Raw genomic sequence first — 21,113 nt, 5'->3', positions numbered from 1 at the left:
CACTACCAGGTCCATATGCACTTACAAAGACCCACATCTCCCTTCTCAGTTTCACCTTCATCCACATTAACCTTGAAGAAACCTCCTTCCACTTCACCACAAGCTTACCTATCTCTTCACTTACTAATATAGCCACCCCTTCTCTCTCTCCTCCTGACACCCCATTAGATTCCCAAACTCAAACTCACCAGCTAGTCCACCATCACTATACCTCCTTTATTTAGACACTCTGCATGACACCCATTTAATCCATATATCTGTAATGCCTCCCACAGTTCCTTCCTGTCTATCCTGTCATAAGCCTTTACCAAATCTATAAAGTAAAATATGTCAAAAAAGAATACTGTTTAACTCAAATCACACCTGAGTATCTTGATCTATGGCAATTACACAAATAAAACAAATCCAGAAAATTTCTATACAGTTATGTTGATTAAAAAAACAGTTTTATGAAAGCACAAAATAACAGTAATATATCTACTGGTGAATTCCTTACCGATATTTTCAAATTTGGCACAATGGTTATAACAATACAAAAGAAAATTTCTTTACATCACATGAACATGTTCTATAGATTTTTATCTATTCTTATGAAACAATAATATATTTCTCTTTTGAAAATTTCTGAAAAATTATGGCATGTGTGTTGAAATTAACTTTTTTTTTAATATAGAATTATTTTTGGGGGAATTTTTATGACTATTAATATTCATATGTAAAGCTTTGTTATCAGCAGCTCCTTTGATTTTTTTTTTTTTTTTTTTTTTGTATGCCATTTCCTACAAAATGAGGTAGCTAGACATAGGAAAGAAAAATCCTTCCCTTTAATTCCAATCTCATGACCATGAAAAGGATATTTTACTCTCCCACATATAGCTAAAATAGATTTGAATAAAACAATATAAACTGAGGAAAAGTTCCTTAAAACAATTTTTACATCGGAATTTTTTAAACTAATCTCTTCAATACAAGTCAAATTTTTGTGCGTAGCATCGGATGCCTGATGTATGATGATTTGATGATATGTCACAATACTTGGGTTACCAGATATAAAGTTACTGTTGTTTACTCACTCTCCTTCACACAGGAAATGTGATCAAGCCAGTTCACAGAATTCGGGGGTCACTGAGCTAAAACTACAAAATAAATATACAGTGAGACCTCTCATTAACGGACGTTAATAAGCTGTGTTTGCAGTGTTTTCGGTGTTTTGGAGTGGCTTTTGGGTGGCATAGTGATTGCACGCACTAAACAACAGCACCAAAAACACAGCGAAAACACCGCAAACACAGCTAATTAACGTCCATTAATGAGAGGTCTCACTGTAATCAGGGTGCAAAGGCCAACATCCTCGTATACCCAATTGTGCCTCGTGACGCCTACATAGTATGAAGAAGTTAAGACAAAACAGGATTTTTTTTTTTTCAAAAGTAAAAAGTATTGGGAAAAATAAAGTGAAATCTAATTCCCTCATTCAGAGGCATTTCATCGAACTATAACTCCAAAAAAGGTTATAAACTGTACAAAAGACTGTTTATTGACAGTATGTAACTCCATAATGAAGAGTAAGCTAACATAAGACCTACTGGTCCATAACACTGCTAGGTGAAGAACAGATATATAATATTTTTTTTCTCATTTGTAGCACACTACCTTATGAAGGAGCTCACTCATCCAGCCACAATTGATGGGTTTATAATCCCCAAGAACCAAAAGGAAATAGGAAAGCAAAGTGGGACCACTTTAATAAATAATAAATACATCTGTATTATCCAACAATGCTTTCTGCTCCTTGACATTCAAAAACACTTGCTAAAGAAAATCAATCTCCTCCAAACCTTGCAATAAAACTCAGTTTCCAGGGTGATGGTATTGCAGATTCCATGTATTCTTTCAAAGACCTTTTTTTCCCATCTCCAAATGAATTCTTCATACTCCCAAAACTTCCTGTAAAAGATGGAAAAAAAAAAAAAATAATAATAAATAAAATAAAATACACAATAATTCTACATGTGACTAGTTAAAATGTGTACCATTTCCATAGAAATGTGATTTCATGTATCAATTTCCATATGAAATCAATATGGCCACCCTCCTCACAAGGTTAGTGTCCATTAGTACATACATATACCAAAGGCTCTTTCCCCCTTACCAGGGGGGGTAGCCAAAGTTAAAATGCTTGTAGCAGGATCAGAGGAGGGATTGAGGAAGTTAATGACAGAGTTTGGGAAGGTGTGCAAAAGAAGGAAGTTGAAGATAAATGTGGGTAAAAGTAAGGTGATGAGATGTACAAGGGGAGAAAGTGGCAGCAGACTGGAGTGAGTATTTATGGAGAGAGACTGGAGGAAGTGGATAGTTTCAGATACTTGGCTGCAAATGTGGCAGGAAAGGGAGGAGTGGAAGTGGAGGTAGAATGTAGATTGAGAGAAGTAAGCCTTGGGGGATTAAAAAGTGTAATGAGAAGTAGACATTTGGGAATGGATGCTAAGAGATTATACGAAGGAGTAATTGTGCTGACAGCACTGTATGGGGCAGAAACATGGAACATAAGACAGGAAGAGAGGAGGAGTTTGAATGTGTTTGAGATGAGGTGCCTGAGAAATATGATAGGAGTTACTAGGCTGGACAGAGTGAGAAATGAGGAGGTGAGGAGGAGAGTGGGGGTGGAAAGGGAGTTGGGAGATAGGGTTGATGAAAGAGTATGGGGATGGTTTGGATACATGGAAAGAATGAGATAAGAAAGATTAGTAAAAGAGGTGTGGAAGGCAGAGGTGGGAGGAGTGAACATGAGGGGGCAACCAAGGATGAGATGGATGGGGTAAAAGGGGCATTGGGAAAGAGGGGAATGTCTATTGAGGATGGACGGGAGAGGACAGAAGATAGGGGTGAATGGAGAAGGGTTGTGTATGGATGATGCTGTGATGCATGAAAGGGAGTGGGTGGGGGATGGGGGGTGAGGGAGTATGTGTGAAAAATAAAGTGATGCAGCCTTAGGGATTTCCCCCAGTTTTCTCCATTTCTGCATGAGAGGATGGAGAGGGGGGGGTCACCGATTTAATGAAGTGGCCTTGCTGTGGATGGACTGTGTCTTGCAACACTGCTTCTGACCCAGGGCAGTGGACGAGATGCAGGGATGACGCATCATCCAGGAAGAGCCAAGATAAGAGGGAGGGAGGGGTGGGTGGGTGTGAGTGAAGTATATGGGGAAAGAATGGGTGGGAGTGGATTTTATGCCTTTGTTTTTTGGCTACCTCCTTTGTAAGGGGGAAAAGCCTTTGGTATATGTATGTAAATACGAAAATGTAAAAGTGTTAGGAATATTAAATCAAGGTCCAGAGAGAGTAATCGAAAGGGAACCAGAGACACATAGGAGTTATCACGTGGGTTAAGGCATCATTTTAATGGGGACAGTCTTAACCAACAGGTCAGTAAATCTGTCTCTCTCCCCCATTTCTCTTTTTTTTTTGTCTTTTCTTTCTTTATGTGGATATATTGTGAATAATAAAACAGTGTAGATAGAGTAGTTTAGGTAAGTGTGATTACTGATGTAATTGGTGAGTGAAGGATAATTTTTTACGGGGACAGTCCTGACCAACAGATTGTTAACTGGACATCTAAGGGAGACAGCCCACTGAAGTGTAGAATAATCAGACATACACATTAATTAATAGAAATAATGAGGGGAATGAGAGCAGTGTGGCCAATGTTGGGTCAGAAATTAGTGATAGGAAAAGAGATTGAGGCCTAAAGATGCTCATCCATACTTAGTACTATTGTGTCGAAAACACTTTTTTTTTTTTTTTTTTTATGTATTGCCCCCTATACTCTCATAACCCAGACAACTCAACAAACTCTCTTCCATGAATGCCTTATGGGTCGGACCTAGCAACCATGACCAGAAACCTTGAGGATGTAGGTCTATGTGAGAGAGGTTCTGGCAATAGACGAGTTAATTTCTGCAAGGAGGCACAGGAAAAGAGAGGTCCAGTTCAAATGCTCTTCTCTTTTATCTGTAAAAATTTTTACCAGCTGCCTGGGAGCCATAAGTCTCCCACAGAGGGACCCAGGGCAACAGATTGATTGAATAACGAAACATGCAAAGAAAATAGAACCTATAAAAACTAAGACTAAAAAGTTACACTTACCGTCTCCGTAATCCACACAAGGAAGGCATAAGAAACAATTGTCTTATAAAGTAAGAGAGTATCTGAAGAAAAAGTATCCTTGATCTAAGACAATACTGTGCACAAAGGCATGCTGGCACAATCAATTCAAAGTGTCTTTAATTACATGGTCTGCATTTTGGAGAGAAAAAAAAAAAAGTACATATCATATGCTCTTCTGTCAAACACGCATACCAACCTAACCTTAGGCTAGAGCCAATACATGTAAGAAATTCACCAAAGTCTGAAAATAATCTTTTCACAACCAAAGTAACATTCACAGAACAAAGAAAAATGTTATGAAGATGAGGATGAAAATTAAGATTGTTAACATATATTTAAATTTCTTTTTAAAGATCATGTTAAAATATATACTTCTGAAAAATTTATACTGAACTTTTTGCAAAGCCCAACCAGCAAAGCACATATTCTAGGCAACATTATTATCTTCTACATCAATCCCGTTATCTAAACTTGTTTCCCTCGTTTAAAATGAATTTGTGATATAATAGATAATGCTGAGGAAAAAGTTGGTATTAACAAATGGAAATGAAATGTGCATTATGTTTAAATGGTGGAGGGTGACTGCCATTTTGATATACAGATTTCTCTCTCTAATAACTACAGTTTAGGAAATCATATGTATATCTTTGTATGAATGAAAGACGCCAGCTGTATCAAATCATGTATGACTTCAAATCGCACTTGCATAACGGTGTGTTGTCGGAGCACATTGAGGAGCACCAAGAGTCTGTCTGTTATCAACTTCAGGTCTTTCTTGTGTGCTATGCTGGCAAGGAATAGGGAGTCTGCTACGTTTACTGTCAATTATCCTAACAGTGTCTGTAGGGTGCACTAACTGATTACTGTAATACCACTGAACGTACTTCCTGTATTCTTCCTGCCGTCTTCTATCCACGTAACTGAAGATGCACGATGCAGGAATCCAAATGATGACTGAGATGATGATAACAGTTCCAACAATATTGTCACGTAAGAATCTAAGCACAGTATTGATATTAATATCTTCAATGATGTCCCAGAAGTGTTTTACCACATCTTGGGCAGTCTTCTCGCATTCTCCCTGTCAAAAATGATACATAAATTAAATTGAAAATGAGTGAAAAGAAATGAGCATGTGAAAATATGTATACAGCAAAACAGGATGTAATGAAATAATTTGCTGTTCTTCTACTAATGTATTGTGTGGTGGAGATCAAGGAGACTCTTCATCCCTGAGGTGCTCAGATGGAAAGGATGGTTAAAAAGGTTTTACTTGTTTATAATGCGGGGGTGTGCTTTGACTTGGCCAACCTCCTTATGTCAGGGGCAAGGGCCTTTGGTATATGTACGTGATTGATTTGATTTAACATCACAAACTCTCCCCCTATTGGAAGGCTAGGACGGTGCCCCTCACAGAGGGCTTTGTAGTGTGGAATTTAATGAACCATGCCCTTGGTTCAACTTCGCCGGTGGCAGGATTCGAACCACCACCCCCTCGACTTTTGCCGCAAGTAACGAGGCCCCAACCTACTCAGCCAGCAAGCTTCCTATATGTATGTGATTTGGCTTAACGTCACTGAACATCCTATCTTAGAGAAGGGACATTCAATTTCCTCACCTTCAACACTTATCTTCCTCCTTCACTTTTCTAATTTCTCCACATAACCTTTACTCTGAATATCCCTTTCATCAGATAATGATCTGAAGCTCATTCTTTCTCCTTTGAACACATTTACATCCACAATTCTTTCAATTCACTACAGAATCCATTAATACTCACCCGACTACTCTCCCACCAATCACACCTCACCAACATATACTTATGCTTATCTTTCTTTTTGAACACTAATTGCTATCACTATTTCCCTTTCAATACACAATTCTAAAAATTTGTTCTGCTATTATTCCTTACTATCATCAACTCATCTCCTACTCTAGCACCAAGATCCTTTGACACCACTCTTTACATTTCACCCAAAATTCTCTACGCACTTCTTTAAATAAATCCAAAATGCTTCCCTTGCCTCCTCACCTTTCTTACTACCAGGGCTACATGCACTCATATCCTAATCTCATTTTCACTCATATTATACTCAATGACACTTCTCTCTACTCCACCATATGCTTGCCTACCTCATTGCTTACAGCCATTCCTTCCCTCCCACTATTAAAACTTCCTACCAAACTCCCAAACTCAAATTTACCTTTCCTCTACAATTTCGCTTCAGTACATGTACAATCATCTTTCTTCTCCCAATACGCATCTTTTCCTAATTGCTCACCTGTACCACATCCATGCATATTCAATGATCCAAATAGCAGGATTCTAGTTGAAATCTTCTTACCTGACCCTCTTATTTCTTAAATTTTTTGTAATAGAAAAGTGCAGAGTCCCCTCACTCTGTCCCATTTAATGATATGGCTATCAGAAGGCTATGACGGTGCCCCTCACAGAGGACTTTGTAGCATAGAATTCAATGAACCATGGCCTTGGTTCAACTTCGCCAGTGGCAGGATTCAAACCACCATCTCCTTGACCTTCGCCACAAGTAACGACGCCCTAACCTGTTCAGCCAGCAAGGGGTAACATACAGAAATTGCCCATTTAGTGCTCTTCTATAAAATGCATAGGGACATGGTGCCAGCATTTTCCCTTGCTGTGGGGAAAAATATAAATGCATAAATACAACTACCCCTCCCAGCTATCAGCTTTCTAAGGGGGAAGGGTCACCCTGTTCTCAGCTTTATTGCTTGGGTCAAGTACAATGTAGCAGGGCCCAATTCTCCCATATAAAGGCCCAAGTTGGTTTACCTCCACTGCTTCACAAGCTTGTGAGAAATTATACTATTAAGCCGAACAGATTGAATTTCTAAGATTAAAACTTAATGAGTAAGTACTGTTATGATAATCAAATTGACAAGATAGAAATATTTGATACCTTATTGCAGAATCCATGAATGCAAGGTGTGCCATCTGGTAAAATATCTGGTGGCTCTACAGGGAAGCAGGAATCATTCAATGTCCTTCTGCAGCACCGCTTGCATGCATTTTCAACTGGAAAGAAAATGAAACAGGTACAAATTTGAACTTTGGGGAAAAAAAAAAAAAAAAAAAAAAAAAGTTTGACACAGCTTTAAAAAATTAATTCAAAGGAAAATATGTATAGCCATTATTTAAGTTCATGTAAATACCAGGATGATTTTCTTTATATATATAACAGAGCCACCTGGATAACCCTTTGAAGAGTAAAGGTTTCATCCAGCTGGCTAAAAATGTCTAGTATTTGACAGGGACTTTGTAATGACAGTCAGCTAGTTAATTTAACATACATATGTACACATACCAGAAGGCCTTTTACCCTTATAAGCAAGGTGGCCAAGTCAAAGTACACACCCACCCTAAACCTATCTAAAAATCACCTGTTAACCCTCCCCCCATCTCACACACACACACCACAGTTTCTTGTGGATATTAAGTCATTCCTGTTCTCCACACTGCTAAGGTTAAGAGAAAATGCTGCAAGATAAAGCACCTCAACAGTAGGACCCAACATTACTTAGCAACTTTCCCATCATCCATTAACTAAAACTGCCTAGTGGTAGCCAAAAAACAACATCTACTTTATGTGTATAGTATCCTTACTTGTGTCACACATACAGCTCTGCAAGTTCCGAGTCTCGCAGAAAGGTAGACATTTTCCCTGGAAACATTTGCCCCTTTCAATGCATGGTGTGCCATTGGGCATTGGACTTGCTTTGGGACACTCTGCCTCAACACCAGTACACCTTGATACATTTTCACATGTTGCAAGCTGCTCCTCTCTGCATTCAACACCACCACTCATAAACTGACACCCTGTGCAACATGGGGAGTTACGATCACTGCACTTAACATCTGGGCGCAGTTTGCAGTTCTTGTCACAACACGGATCCTCATTATCTTGTCCAACAAGCCCAGCATCACATTCTTCCTGCCCTTCAACACGCTGGTTTCCACAGTAGGACTCCTCTGGTTCAGTAAAGCACCTTGATGATTTTGCAAGTAGCACAGCTCGAATAGCTCGTAAACTACAAGGTGAAAATTGCTGTAATGTGAATTCATGTACATGAGCAAAGATGTGGCAAATGGAATATATATATATATATATATATATATATATAAAATCACTAATCATAGCTATAAAAACAAAATAACAATGCATGATATATTACTCTTTTATAATACAAAGATGCATTCACTATGTAACTATCCATTTCATGCAATTGTAAGCCTTCTAGCAGCTGTACAATATCAAATTCCACAGTAATACATATATGTAAAGGCTTTTGCTCCTTAAAAGGGGTGCTGGCTGAGTAATACTTAATTAATTTGAGCAAATCTTAATCTTCTCCATAAAAACCCTATGTGATGTACTTCTTGACAGTGTAAATACTATATGATGCTCAAACCTTGTTGTTGATATCATATCCTGACACAGAATATGTATACATCAAGTATGATCCGCCATGGCTGGCACTTGGGCTGCAGTCTGGGAGGTCAGGATCATGTTCTGAACCCCAGTTGTGTCCAAACTCATGAGCAGTGACCAAATCTGCTTCTCGAGTGATGACACGCTGGCCATAGTGATTTCGGGATGAGCTGAGACCTGAGTTCAGGTAAAGAGTGTGGCCATTCTTGAAGTATTCTGAAAACAGAGAAACATGTACATATAATTTTGAAATAACAGTGCTTTTTATGCTGTATAAACTTAAAATTCCACACTATTATGTCAACCCTCAACACAAATACAGCTATGTACGTCCCTCTGCAGGTACATATTGTATCAGCACATGTGCAACCATCAATAACAATAAATAATATTGTTTCCAATTTCACTGTCTAGAAACCTGCAGCCCAATTATGGCTGGTAATGGTCCCTAAACCCACCCATCAATCTCTCTGGGAAGAAACTTTATAAAATATTGTCTGTTCTGTTAATGTTCAACTGTTTCTATGCCACTGGCTGAAAAAAGTCAGAGAAGTGAACCAACTCCCAGCTGTCAGTCTTCTATATGTGAAATGGTGGAAATACAGTTGAAAATGACAGAGATCTTAGGTCCAATTACGAGACCGAGTATGAGCCCCCACTATATGAAATGTATATTGTGTATCATCTTACCAGGTGTACATATGCCTCCAACTGAATTTCTTCTGGGTGACCCAACATATGCCAACCCCAAAATGCCACCCTCAAATTTGATATCTGTGAATAGGTGGGCTAAGCAGTAATCCTTGTGGGAATATTCTCTGCTGAAAACCTGTCAAGACAAAATTACAAATTTCATTTTCACTGTGCAAGTATAATAGTGTATGAGTACTAGAAAATAATAACAAATATGGTAGAACTGTCAATGATGATATAAAGGTAATATTGACTTGCATTAAAATAAACATCAACAAAATATTCAGAGTATATGGGAAACTTTGTACATGCTATACATGGTCAACTTTAAACCATTATTGCAAACAAGTGCCATATTTATTACATATACTGGCTCTTCTTTGTTCTATTCATGGAATTCCCACAACCTCTAGAATGCTGGCTACAACTACTAACTGGATACAGATGTCATTGTTATTTGTATTGTACAAGGGACAGTGGGAGAGGATGTGCTATGTCTGTAGTGTGATGTTAGCATCTTGGGCATCTGATGTCTGGTACGACTGATTTTCAACTGTTTTTTGTACCGAGTGGTGTCCTTAGCAAAGGCTTACAAGTGCCAATCATGTATGTCTAGGTAGGCTTTTCTTAAGTCTGTCAAAAGGTGGGTATTTATGGACCAAAGTGTTGATTCTGTTCTGCAATCTGAGTTTTATGATTTTGGTGAAAATATGCTTTTTTGATTTTGGGAGCAGGAAAAAGGTTTTGGTACATTTTATATCAAGTCTATCACCAGAGTAGTTTATTTGATTTCTTATTCTTCAAGTTAATTTACCACCTGTGTGATGAAATGTACAGGATGCCAGGTTTCAAGAATTCTAGTATAAATAGAATTTTTCAGCATGCTAATGCGAGTTCAAAGTTGGAAAAAATACTCAAAGTATTTAGCATTGTTGAAGAAAGGAGGAGTTTGAATGTGTTTGAGATTTGGTGCCTGAGAAGTATGACAAGGTTACTAGGCTGGATAGAGTGAGAAATGAGGTGAAAAGGAGAATGAAGGTGAAAAGGGAATTGATGAAAGAGTATTAGGATGGTTTGGACACATGGAAAGAATGAATTAAGAGAGATTAGTAAAAGAGGTGTGGAAGGCAGAGGTGGAAGGAACGAACATGAGGGGGCGAACTAGGATGAGATGGATGGATGAGGTAAAAGGGGCACTGGGAAAGAGGGGAAATGTCTGTTGAAGAAGGAAGAGAGAGGAGAGAAGATATGGGTGAATGGAGAATGGTTGTGTATGGATGATGCTGTAATGCATGAGGGGGAGTGGGTGGGGAATGGGGGAGTATGTGTGAAAAATAAATTGATGCAGCCCGAAGGGATTTCTCCCCATCTTCTCCATTTCTGCATAAGGAGATTGGGGGGGGGGGGGTAATGAAGTAGCCTTGCTATGGATATGCTGTATCTTACGACACTGCTTCTGACCCAGGGCAGTGGACAAGATGCAGGGATGACCCCTCATCCAGAAGGAGCCAAGATAAGAGGGAGGGAGGGGGGTGAATGGGAGTGGAGTATGTGGGGATGAAATAGGTACATATGTATTTAGTTCCTTTATGGTTTGAAGACAACAGGCTGCTGGAAACACCAGAACACACACACACACACATACACATACATGAGCTCGAGTTCTAATCCAGGAGGGTAGTAGCTGTCAATCATGAGTCCAACATGTGATCCAATACCATGGTGAATTACACAGTCAAATGAACCTGTATACATACATGTATACATATAAAGACACACACACAGGCAGACAGCAAATGAGGAGAAAGATTTGGGAGTGGTGATAAAAGACAACCCGTCACCTGACAGATATATCAGTAGGACTGTGGGAAAGACATACAGGCTACTGCTGAAGATTAAAGTTGCTTTTCACTATATGGATTTTATATTGTCGTGATATTCTTTTTTATGAGAAAAATTTGCTGCAGCCCAAAGGGATTTCTCCCCGTCTTCTCCTTTTCTGCATGAGGGGACGGATGGGTTCGCCGATTTAATGAAACGGCCTTGCTGTGGATGTGCTGTGTCTTGTGACACTGCCTCTGACCCAGGGCAGTGGACAAGATGCAGGGATGACCCATCATCCAGGAGGTGCCAAGATAAGAGGGAGGGTAGAGGGTGGAGGGGAGTGGAGTGTGTTGGGGATGGAATGGGTGGGAATGGTTTTTGTGCCTTTTCTTTTTGGCTACCTCCCTTGTAAGGGGGAAAAAGCCTTTGGTATATGTATGTACTTTCTTTAGTAGTTTTGTGTCATCTGCAAAGAAGCACATGCAACATTTCACACCTTCATCCATGTCATTTACATATACAGTAAACATTATTGGAGCCAGTACTGATCCCTGTGGGACACCACTAATCATTTCTTCCCAAGTAGAATTTTTATCTCTGAGCACCACTCTCATTTTTCTTCCATGCAAGAAATCCTCCATCCATTTAAATAGTTTTCCTTGTATACCTCTTGTTGTTTCAAGTTTTCTTAATAATTTTTTGTGTGGTACTTTATCAAATGCCTTTTATAGGTCCAGGAACACACAGTCTGCCCATCCATCCCTTTCTTGTATTATATCTATTAACCTTGAATAGAAACAGATCAAATTTGTGGCACATGACCTCCACTGTCTAAATCGGAGTTGTCTCAGATTTAGTATATTGTTCTCCAGATGTTTTGTCCATCTATTTTTGATAACTTTCTCACAAATTTTGGCTATTGTACTTGTAAGGGAGACCAGTCTATAGTTTGTTGGGTCTTCCTTGTTTCCCCCTTTATATATTGGTACAATATTGGCATTTTTCCAGTCTTCTGGTACATTTCCTTCTTTGAGTGAGGAATCTATTGTCTTACAGATTTTGTCTACTAGTTCATCTATACATTCTTTTAGTATCCAGTTTCCAATTCCATCTGGGCTGTGTGATTTTCTGACATCAAGGTTCATTATTTGGTCCTTTATTTCTTTCTGTGTCACAGTTATTTCTCTCATTGTGTGTGTGTTTTCTGGTTATGTATATTTTACACCAATCTTGGAAAATTACAATCCTAAGCCTGATTCTAGTCTATGAGAGTGTGACAGACAGATATAACAGAATTCTATATATAGCAAAATCTGTACTCCTATGATATATTTTGTTCAATAAGTGATATTTTGGTTTCTCCAGAAAAGTGACCAATGAGTGTTCATTAGAGCCTCTCATTTATTTCTAAGGCTTTGTTCTGAACTACTTTTATTTTCTTTCTGTAGAGGTGCCTCTGATGGGTACCTGTTTGTGGTGGTCTTGCAAGATGGATAGCAAAGCTATTCATTTTCAAAATTCATCAACCCCTTCACTTACATTAGGAGATGTAGCTTCAATGGGTTGACACACAGTCTCTGGACTGGCTCCAAGATCTCTATCAACTTCTATTGTACTTCTTGTACTTTTTCATACATGGAGAGCTGACAACCAGACTGTTCTTATCTCCCTACTACTCTCTGCTGGTTACATGGAAACAGTCCCACACTAACACAACACAAACAATATTCCAAATTTTCTTCCCCGAGAGCTCTGTGGGAGGTTCCAAGGACCACTACCAGTCACTGTGGAGATGTGAGTTTTCCACTTAGTGAAATTCAAGTGGATGTGATTTGTCTTGCTGTACTGCTTCTGACCCAGGCAGTGGGTAAGAGACAGGGATGATCCTTCATCCATGAGGAGCTAAGACAAGAGGGAAACAAGGGTGGTGGATGCCTTGACTTGGCTACCTCCCTTGTAAGGGGGAAGAACCCCTTGCTATACAGACAGATAGAAACTCAAGACAACAACTATTTATCTTACTGTTGATATATTTTTTCTTTTCTTTTCAGAAAAAATTGGCTACCTCCCTTATGAGGAGGAAAAAGCCCTTGATATATTGATAAATAGACAGAGAATCAAGTTGTGGATACAAAGTTATGTGTTGCGTGTATGAGTAAGGTCACTGGTTCTCTCTATCTTCCAAAGGGGAAAAAAGCCCTTGGTATATAGATAAATAGATAAACACAGTGATCTTTGGATGAGCAAGGAATGTTGACAGAGCAGGGTAGAAAGGGCAAAAAGTGCAAAAGATATGGGGAAAGGTCCTTTGATATGTACATGTACAAATGTATTGAATTTCTTGTTTACTTTTGATATATTTTCCTTGTTGACATACAAAAGTCATGAGACTATTATACAGCCATCTCAAGGCACAGACACAACCAGAAAACAAGCATTCCTTCACTGAATGCTAAACTCCAGACTCAACTATACTCTCCCAGAAATCACACAAGCAAGAGCGATACTAGTGCTGCAACTATGTTCAGGTCTCCACCCAGCACTTAAGCAGTAAGAATAAAGAACTGGCGTAGCAAAAGACACCAAATGCCCAAGATGCAACCATCACAGAAGACACAGAATACCTAGTACACTCCGTCCTTCAGTCATTCACTCCAAAGAGCAACATAAAATCTTTTCACTGAATGACTTATGGACTGAACCTCTGGCTGTAGCTACCTTCCTAGAGGCTGTGGGTCTCGTGCAAGAGATTGCCAGGGCAGAAGACTGATTGACTGACAGATCACTTGTCGGTTAGTAATAAGTAGTTTTGATAATTTACTTACTTTATTCATATACTTATTTGATTCATGATTTATTTTCCAAATCCTGTTGTTTTAAACTGACCATTCCTTGAAAATGAAAATAAGAAATAAATGAATAAATAACAGAAAATAAAATAAAACATAAAAGATATGACACAAGTAACAAGTACAAAAGTTGCCACATACCTCAAGAAGATTACGAACATCCCAGGATCCCCGTTCCATGTTGTAGTGTACCTGGTTGGTAGCAACTGGTGTCCAATCCTGGTGAACCAATATCTTTTTTATAACAAAACCCATGTCAGTGAAACCATCACCATCTGACAAGTCTTGCCACATTGTATCCTCATATATCTTATCCACACGGTCAATTAAGCTGATCTGAGCACAGGAAACACAAAGTGAATGGAAGACATAAGAACAATAAGAATAAAAATCATGGATAGTGTATATAATTTAAAAAGAAGAAAATATAAACCAGGCACAATATGTATTACATACACTTCATAGTTTTTAATATCAATTTCACAAATTCACAAAAAGATATTGTTGTAAGCTTCTTTCTACCAGATAGTTCACAGTTGCCTCGTGGTTTCCTCCCCCCATCTCTCGAAAGAATCTGTAGTCAGCGACTAGCAACAGTGGACAACGAGTCCTTTCTCCATTAAAGTTATATACTTCTGCCTGTTGCCTCTTCACACGGATTTTGATTTCAGGTTCTGTGTTATTTGTCTCAATCTTGTAATCTTCTGGGTCTGGAGCTTCTACAGAGAAGAAATACTTTGTCATGCCCAAGATAATGAACTAATATTCATATTTTTTTCCCTCTATCAAATGTCAATGTATAGTTATATAATAGCCACTAATTTCATAAGCATGTACTAAGCAGGTACACAGAAATAAATCATACAAATGCTATACAACTTCACACTTGTTTAGTGTCTATCTCTTCTCTGACTCTTGTAGTTGGTGATTTTTTTTATGAAGTCATTTAAAGTCTCACCACATACATATAATGATTCCCCTTTTCACTTCTATCACACATATCCCTTTCACTCCTTGTCCCACTTACACCAGACAAAAAATGCACTTCATTATTTTCACAGTAATATCAAGTGCACCTCTCATAAAACAGATCACTGCTTTTGTCTCTGCATTTTTCTCCAACTCTTTCATCATTTTCACAGTAATATTACAGGTTCATCCCAAGTGTACTCCTCTGCATTCTTCCCCAACTCTGTGTTTTATATGCACATTTTTAATTTTCAGCATCATAACCACAAGGTCTTATGGCTTCAGTCACCCAATCCATCTGCATTTTTCTTTGGTCTACTTTTCACTCATTTCACTATTGCATAGCTCAATCATTTAACAAAAATAATATCCTACCTGTTGTTTCATTTCCCTCCTTCACATAATCACACATTCTAGCTGCTTTGCCATTATGATATCCTTCCCAACTGTGCTTCACATCAGATCCTCTGTATACAATCATGGTCTCATCATCAGTGTCTGGTATGTGGCGCCAAGATGGCTTATTGGTAGGAAAAAATAAAATGAATAAATAAATAAATACATAAAATAAAAAATAGAGAAATGTGGATGTACTGTGTCTTGCTATATTGCTTCTGACTCAGGGCAATGGGTGGGATACAGGGATGACCTGTCATCCATGAGGAGCTAAGATGAGAGGGGGGAAAGGGTGGTGGATGGGAGTGGAATGGATAGGAGTAGGTGCATGCCTTTGACTTAACTGTTTCCCTTATAAGAGGGGAAAAGCTCTTTTTATATAGATAGAAAAAATAAAATATGATGCAAGCAGCTTTGCAGTTGTAACTCCTATAGATAGGTAACACCCTGTCTCTAGCATTTATAAAATCTTGAGGCTGCTTTAGTAATACATTCCTCCCTACCTTGAACTCAATTTTGATCTACTAATCCAAGTAATATAATTTTTATGACAGTCTTTCTTGATCATTACCTTATAATGTGTGCTGTTCACATCAAAATAGGACTAAAACCAAATCATATATTTATATCTATAGTATATACTTTTTAAACCAGGCTTCATACTGAGATATTGGCTACATATTACTATACAACCAATACTTTAATAATTTTAGGAACACCCCAGTGGACCAGCCATGCAGCATTCATCTATGTTCAGAGGCAAATTTCCACTTACAGATGTTGTGGATGTCTGTCACAACATTTTCTAACAGGTTATGTCTAAGGACTGTGTCAAAGGTTTTGGTCATAGCTACTGCAACCACTGCTGTTTTAACTGGAGGCATGATCTTGTTGAAACACACTTTTTGTGTGACGTTTGTAAGTAGTGTGCTGGTGGAGTAGACTTCTTTGAATACATGATTTTGGGTGGTGGATAATTCCTTCTATGATCATGTACAAGTTTTGACATCCCTCAACAAATTTCCCGCTATTCCATACATCCACAAAACATTTCAGACCCTCCCTAACCTCCTCCATATCATTCAATTAGTGTCAGGTAAAGAACCTAATTATAAAGGATATTTCTAAAATTTTGTGAAACAAAATCAATACCTTGGAGTGCTTAAAGATTCAGTGAACCAAAATCAAAGCATACCTCAATATGATATGTATCATCTGGTGTGTGGATTGTAGCTGTCATGACACCATCATCCAGGTGTGCAGTAACTTCTGACTTCTTCTCACCAAACACTCTGCCCTCAAAGAAGTTCTCATGATCTTTTAGGAAGGGACAACTATAATAATAACTTTGGTAACACACCATATTCGTATTAGCAGTTTTTCTGCATTTTTAAAAGAAAATATGTTATTTACCACTGAATACACAGTTTAATGTTATCTAAATATATTAGACAGATAATATATCCATGGAAATATTTCACATACATCCTCAATGTTGCACAATTAACAACCAAACTCACCAACGTTGATCAATTTTTCATTCCCAGCCCCATCCACAGCATAGGCCTTGAAATGTGGGTGAAGGAGGCCCTTGCGAGGATTTAAAATCAAACGAAAATCTCTGGGAAAAAAATAATAATAATAATAAAATAAATAAATAAATAAATAAATAAAATAAATAAATTAACTACATTTTAAGTATGGCCAATACAAAAATCAAGGATACATCATACATCTTGCTAATACATTTCTAATATCATAATTCAATAACTATTACTACACACCAATAAAAATATTACAGTTCATATAACAAGATTACTCCTGACTCCAAAAATTACCCCTAGGTAAAATCTTTCTTTACCTTCCAAGAGCACTGAAAGAGACTTCCTTGATCTTGTTGAGGGGATGATTACTCTCCTTGATCCCTCTTTTCACCACATGGTGATTGAAGGCAGCAGAAGGTATTGTCTCATAGTACTTCAAATTAGGATGAAAAGAAGATGACCTGAACAGTCCTGAAAAATAATAGAATTATTTTTTCCCATCCCTTAATATTAATTTGCAGGAAAAATATTACAAAAGTTATTATTTGTCATAAAATAGATACAAAAATATATAAATTGCTGTGCGAGTGGATGAGATGAAACTTCACAAATACCTTGTGAACATTATTATTATGATTTAGATTATTTCATGATACATTACTTAAGTTACTGAGGTATAAAATTTAATCATCATAACGGCAGTTTTTATTATTTATACTTTAACCAGTTTATTTATTTATTTATTATTATTTTTTTTGGGGGGGGGGAATCTGGATATTTATCTAGAAGTGAATACCTATGCAATATAGCCTTGGAAAATTAAATATTAATTGAAGGGCCCCAAAGGACTTTCACTAGCAAAATACATGGGCTCCAGGAATTGAATTACTGGGAGAGGCTGAAGGAGTTGCAGCTGTTTTCTCTCCAACGGTGGAGGGAACGCTATATTATCATCTACACCTGGAAGGTGTTAGAAAAGAGGGTGCCCAACACTTGTATTCAGGAAACAGTCCACCAAAGAAGAGGGAGGTTGTTGTTGTTGTCGTTCCCTAGACTGTCTGTCCGAGCAGTCCCGTCTCCCCAAGGAAGGCCACAGCCGAAACTGGGTTTTCCCACAAATCCTTTATAGAGTGTATGTTGTGTTGTTTGCGTGCATGATTGTGTATAATGCAGTCTTCCATTATGTGTTGTATGGTATGGGGTGAAGTGTTACATCCTGGGCAGCTGTTCACAACACGGTCGTCCAGCCTCTTCTGGTAGCTTAGAAGTGCTGGGTGGTGACCGCATCGCAGTCTGGCCAAGTGGACTCTGTCCTTACGTGGGAGAGAGGATTCAGAAGGGTGGATATCAGGGGGTCTGGCATGCAGCAGTGTGTTGTCTTTCAGTGTGTTAATGGAGCAGTGAGTGATATGATTATGAATATGTTTCCGGAGGCTGGTATTTGGTGGTTGTGGAGGAAGAGAAGAGAGTATCTGTGTGTAATAAAGGTCTATGGGTGTAGTTTTAATGTTTCTTGGTGTGTGTGGGTGTTCTGCTATGTAGTGTAGCGGGTGTGATGTGTTTGTGGTGGCTGCAGCAAGTGTTTGTGTGCCTCTCATGTCGAGGTGGTCCTTGACTTTGAGGACTTTTGTTTCATGGTGTAAATGGTCTGTAGGTGATGTATTTGTGCAGCCTGTAATTGTTTTTAGGGCTTTGTTTTGTATGATTTGAAGGGTGTTGTGGTGTGTCTCACTGAGATTAGGAGCCCATGCAGGACTCGCATAATTCATCACTGAGCGTATGCATTGTTTGTATATTGTTATATTAGTTTCTTTGTTTTGTCCAAATGTTGTTGTTGTCGTTCCCTAGACTGTCTGTCCGAGCAGTCCCGTCTCCCCAAGGAAGGCCACAGCCGAAACTGGGTTTTCCCACAAATCCTTTATAGAGTGTATGTTGTGTTGTTTGCGTGCATGATTGTGTATAATGCAGTTTTCCATTATGTGCTGTATGGTATGGGGTGAAGTGTTACATCCTGGGCAGCTGTTCACAACACGGTCGTCCAGCCTCTTCTGGTAGCTTAGAAGTGCTGGGTGGTGACCGCATCGCAGTCTGGCCAAGTGGACTCTGTCCTTTCGTGGGAGAGAGGATTCAGAAGGGTGGATATCAGGGGGTCTGGCATGCAGCAGTGTGTTGTCTTTCAGTGTATTAATGGAGCGGTGAGTGATATGATTATGAATATGTTTCCGGAGGCTGGTATTTGGTGGTTGTGGAGGAAGAGAAGAGAGTATCTGTGTGTAATAAAGGTCTTTGGGTGTAGTTTTAATGTTTCTTGGTGTGTGTGGGTGTTCTGCTATGTAGTGTAGCGGGTGTGATGTGTTTGTGGTGGCTGCAGCAAGTGTTTGTGTGCCTCTCATGTCGAGGTGGTCCTTGACTTTGAGGACTTTTGTTTCATGGTGTAAATGGTCTGTAGGTGTTGTATTTGTGCAGCCTGTAATTGTTTTTAGGGCTTTGTTTTGTATGATTTGAAGGGTGTTGTGGTGTGTCTCACTGAGATTAGGAGCCCATGCAGGACTCGCATAATTCATCACTGAGCGTATGCATTGTTTGTATATTGTTATATTAGTTTCTTTGTTTTGTCCAAATGTTGTTCCAGTGATTGACTTAAGTGCGTTAAGTCTAGGTGTGCATTTGTTTTTTATGTTTGTGAGGTGTTGTTTGAAAGAGGGAGGTTGTGCTATGTGAGGACTACTCCTGGATCAACACTCAGCATCAAGTCCAGAATACACAACAGCTTCTCATTCAGTGGGCCAAGATTGTTTAACTGTATCCCGTCCACACTGAGAAACATAATAGGGGTGTCTCCAGACACCTTCAAAAAACATCTGGATATATGGTTGGCCAAAATACCAGACCAGCCACCAACACCAGGATACACCAGCCCCAACGCCAACCGACTGATCGATTGGACCATTGATGTGAGGGACTGCCTGGTCATAGTGGGACCCCAGTCTAGCTGCGTCGATCACCGATAAAAGTCATCAAAGTGTAATTTTAAAAATTATAATTCATCAACATAAACATTTTTCTTAGCAGAAATCAGTAACAGAAAACATTGATAAGCTATACACAAACAAATGAAGTCGTACCCGCTCCTCTAGATGATAGAGTTGGAGGTCAAAGATGATGATGACAACCCTGATGACCTCTAGAATTATAGGTACTGCATTACTAAATGTAGGTTAGATTAGGTTAGGTAGGTAGTTTAGGTTAGGTTTGAATAGACTAATTTATCATACTTTAATTTCTTTGACCTCTGCATCTACCAAAACAGAGATGGTATCTCAAACAGTCGAAGCAGCTATGTTTATTTGTGTATTGCTTTTAACAACTTTTTCTGTTATTGGTTTCTGCCAAGAAACACGTATACAAAATTAACATTTAAGTTTCTATTCTTATATCACGTAGGTGTGCACTTCTAAAGTTTTACCAAAACCAGTACACATTAAAATAATACAGGGAGGGAGGTCTATTGTCCTGCTAGTAAGGAGTAAGGGGATATCACCTTAGGCCTTAGGGGCTGTTATCCTCTGGGCAATTGCCCTACACTCGTTTTTTTTTCAAACCTCAGCAAACTATAACGGGTATCTGTATTCAAAGCTCATCACTGGGCATTAGTTCATTGAAGCCAAGAAGTAACATTAGTTAGATAATATGAGTCATATTGAATTAAGTCCAGTAGAGTAGTGACTAGTGTAAGTGTACATCATAATCATCCTCTCAGGCCTCCCAACTCACCTCCTGTTAGATCTAGTTCGCAAGAAAAATGAGCAAAAGATAGCAGCACCAAGACACCAACTTTAAATGCCAACATGTCAAGCTTATGTTTTCCGTTTTAGGGTCTCTATGCACAATTAGAAAAAAGGCCACACAAAGCACACATCCAATAACGCTTAGTGCATCCGTTTGTTGTTGTCTCTTTGGTAGTGATATTGTTGTTGTCGTATCGAAAAATAAACTGATGTATTATGAAAAATTACTGCTTACATTGAAGTCGAGGCCTACGACAAAACTTCTATTGGATGTTACATACTGAAATACTTAAGGCTTTAAATTCATCAACATACTCATTTTCTTATGGTAGATTTATAATCAAACTGGTTGCTTAAATTTTGCAACAAATTTTCTTCTTTCAATTTTGAGGATTGATTTGCCCAGAAAAATTGA

The 21,113-nt window shown here is 38.6% G+C and overlaps 1 protein-coding gene across 1 annotated transcript; it reads right to left on the bottom strand.

Annotated features, from left to right (window-relative positions):
* Positions 1-409: 409 nt before the first annotated feature.
* Positions 410-20,852, bottom strand: LOC143040671 (ADAM 17-like protease). Its single transcript, XM_076211938.1, has 13 exons — positions 20,685-20,852; positions 17,228-17,381; positions 16,887-16,987; positions 16,562-16,683; positions 15,346-15,490; positions 14,524-14,720; positions 14,143-14,337; positions 9,326-9,464; positions 8,616-8,851; positions 7,810-8,251; positions 7,106-7,221; positions 5,051-5,247; positions 410-1,947 (listed from the first exon to the last, which is right to left on the bottom strand). The coding sequence occupies exons 1-13, from the start codon at positions 20,758-20,760 to the stop codon at positions 1,800-1,802; spliced, it is 2,268 nt and encodes a 755-aa protein (XP_076068053.1). The 5' UTR covers positions 20,761-20,852; the 3' UTR covers positions 410-1,799.
* Positions 20,853-21,113: the final 261 nt, after the last annotated feature.

The sequence above is a fragment of the Oratosquilla oratoria genome, chromosome 29 (assembly GCF_046742065.1).
Source record: "Oratosquilla oratoria isolate Oo_2021 chromosome 29, ASM4674206v1, whole genome shotgun sequence".
NCBI classification, from domain to species: Eukaryota; Metazoa; Arthropoda; class Malacostraca; order Stomatopoda; family Squillidae; genus Oratosquilla; species Oratosquilla oratoria.
The sequence above is the reverse complement of the archived record's forward strand: the minus strand, read 5'-3'. Positions and strand labels throughout refer to the sequence as shown.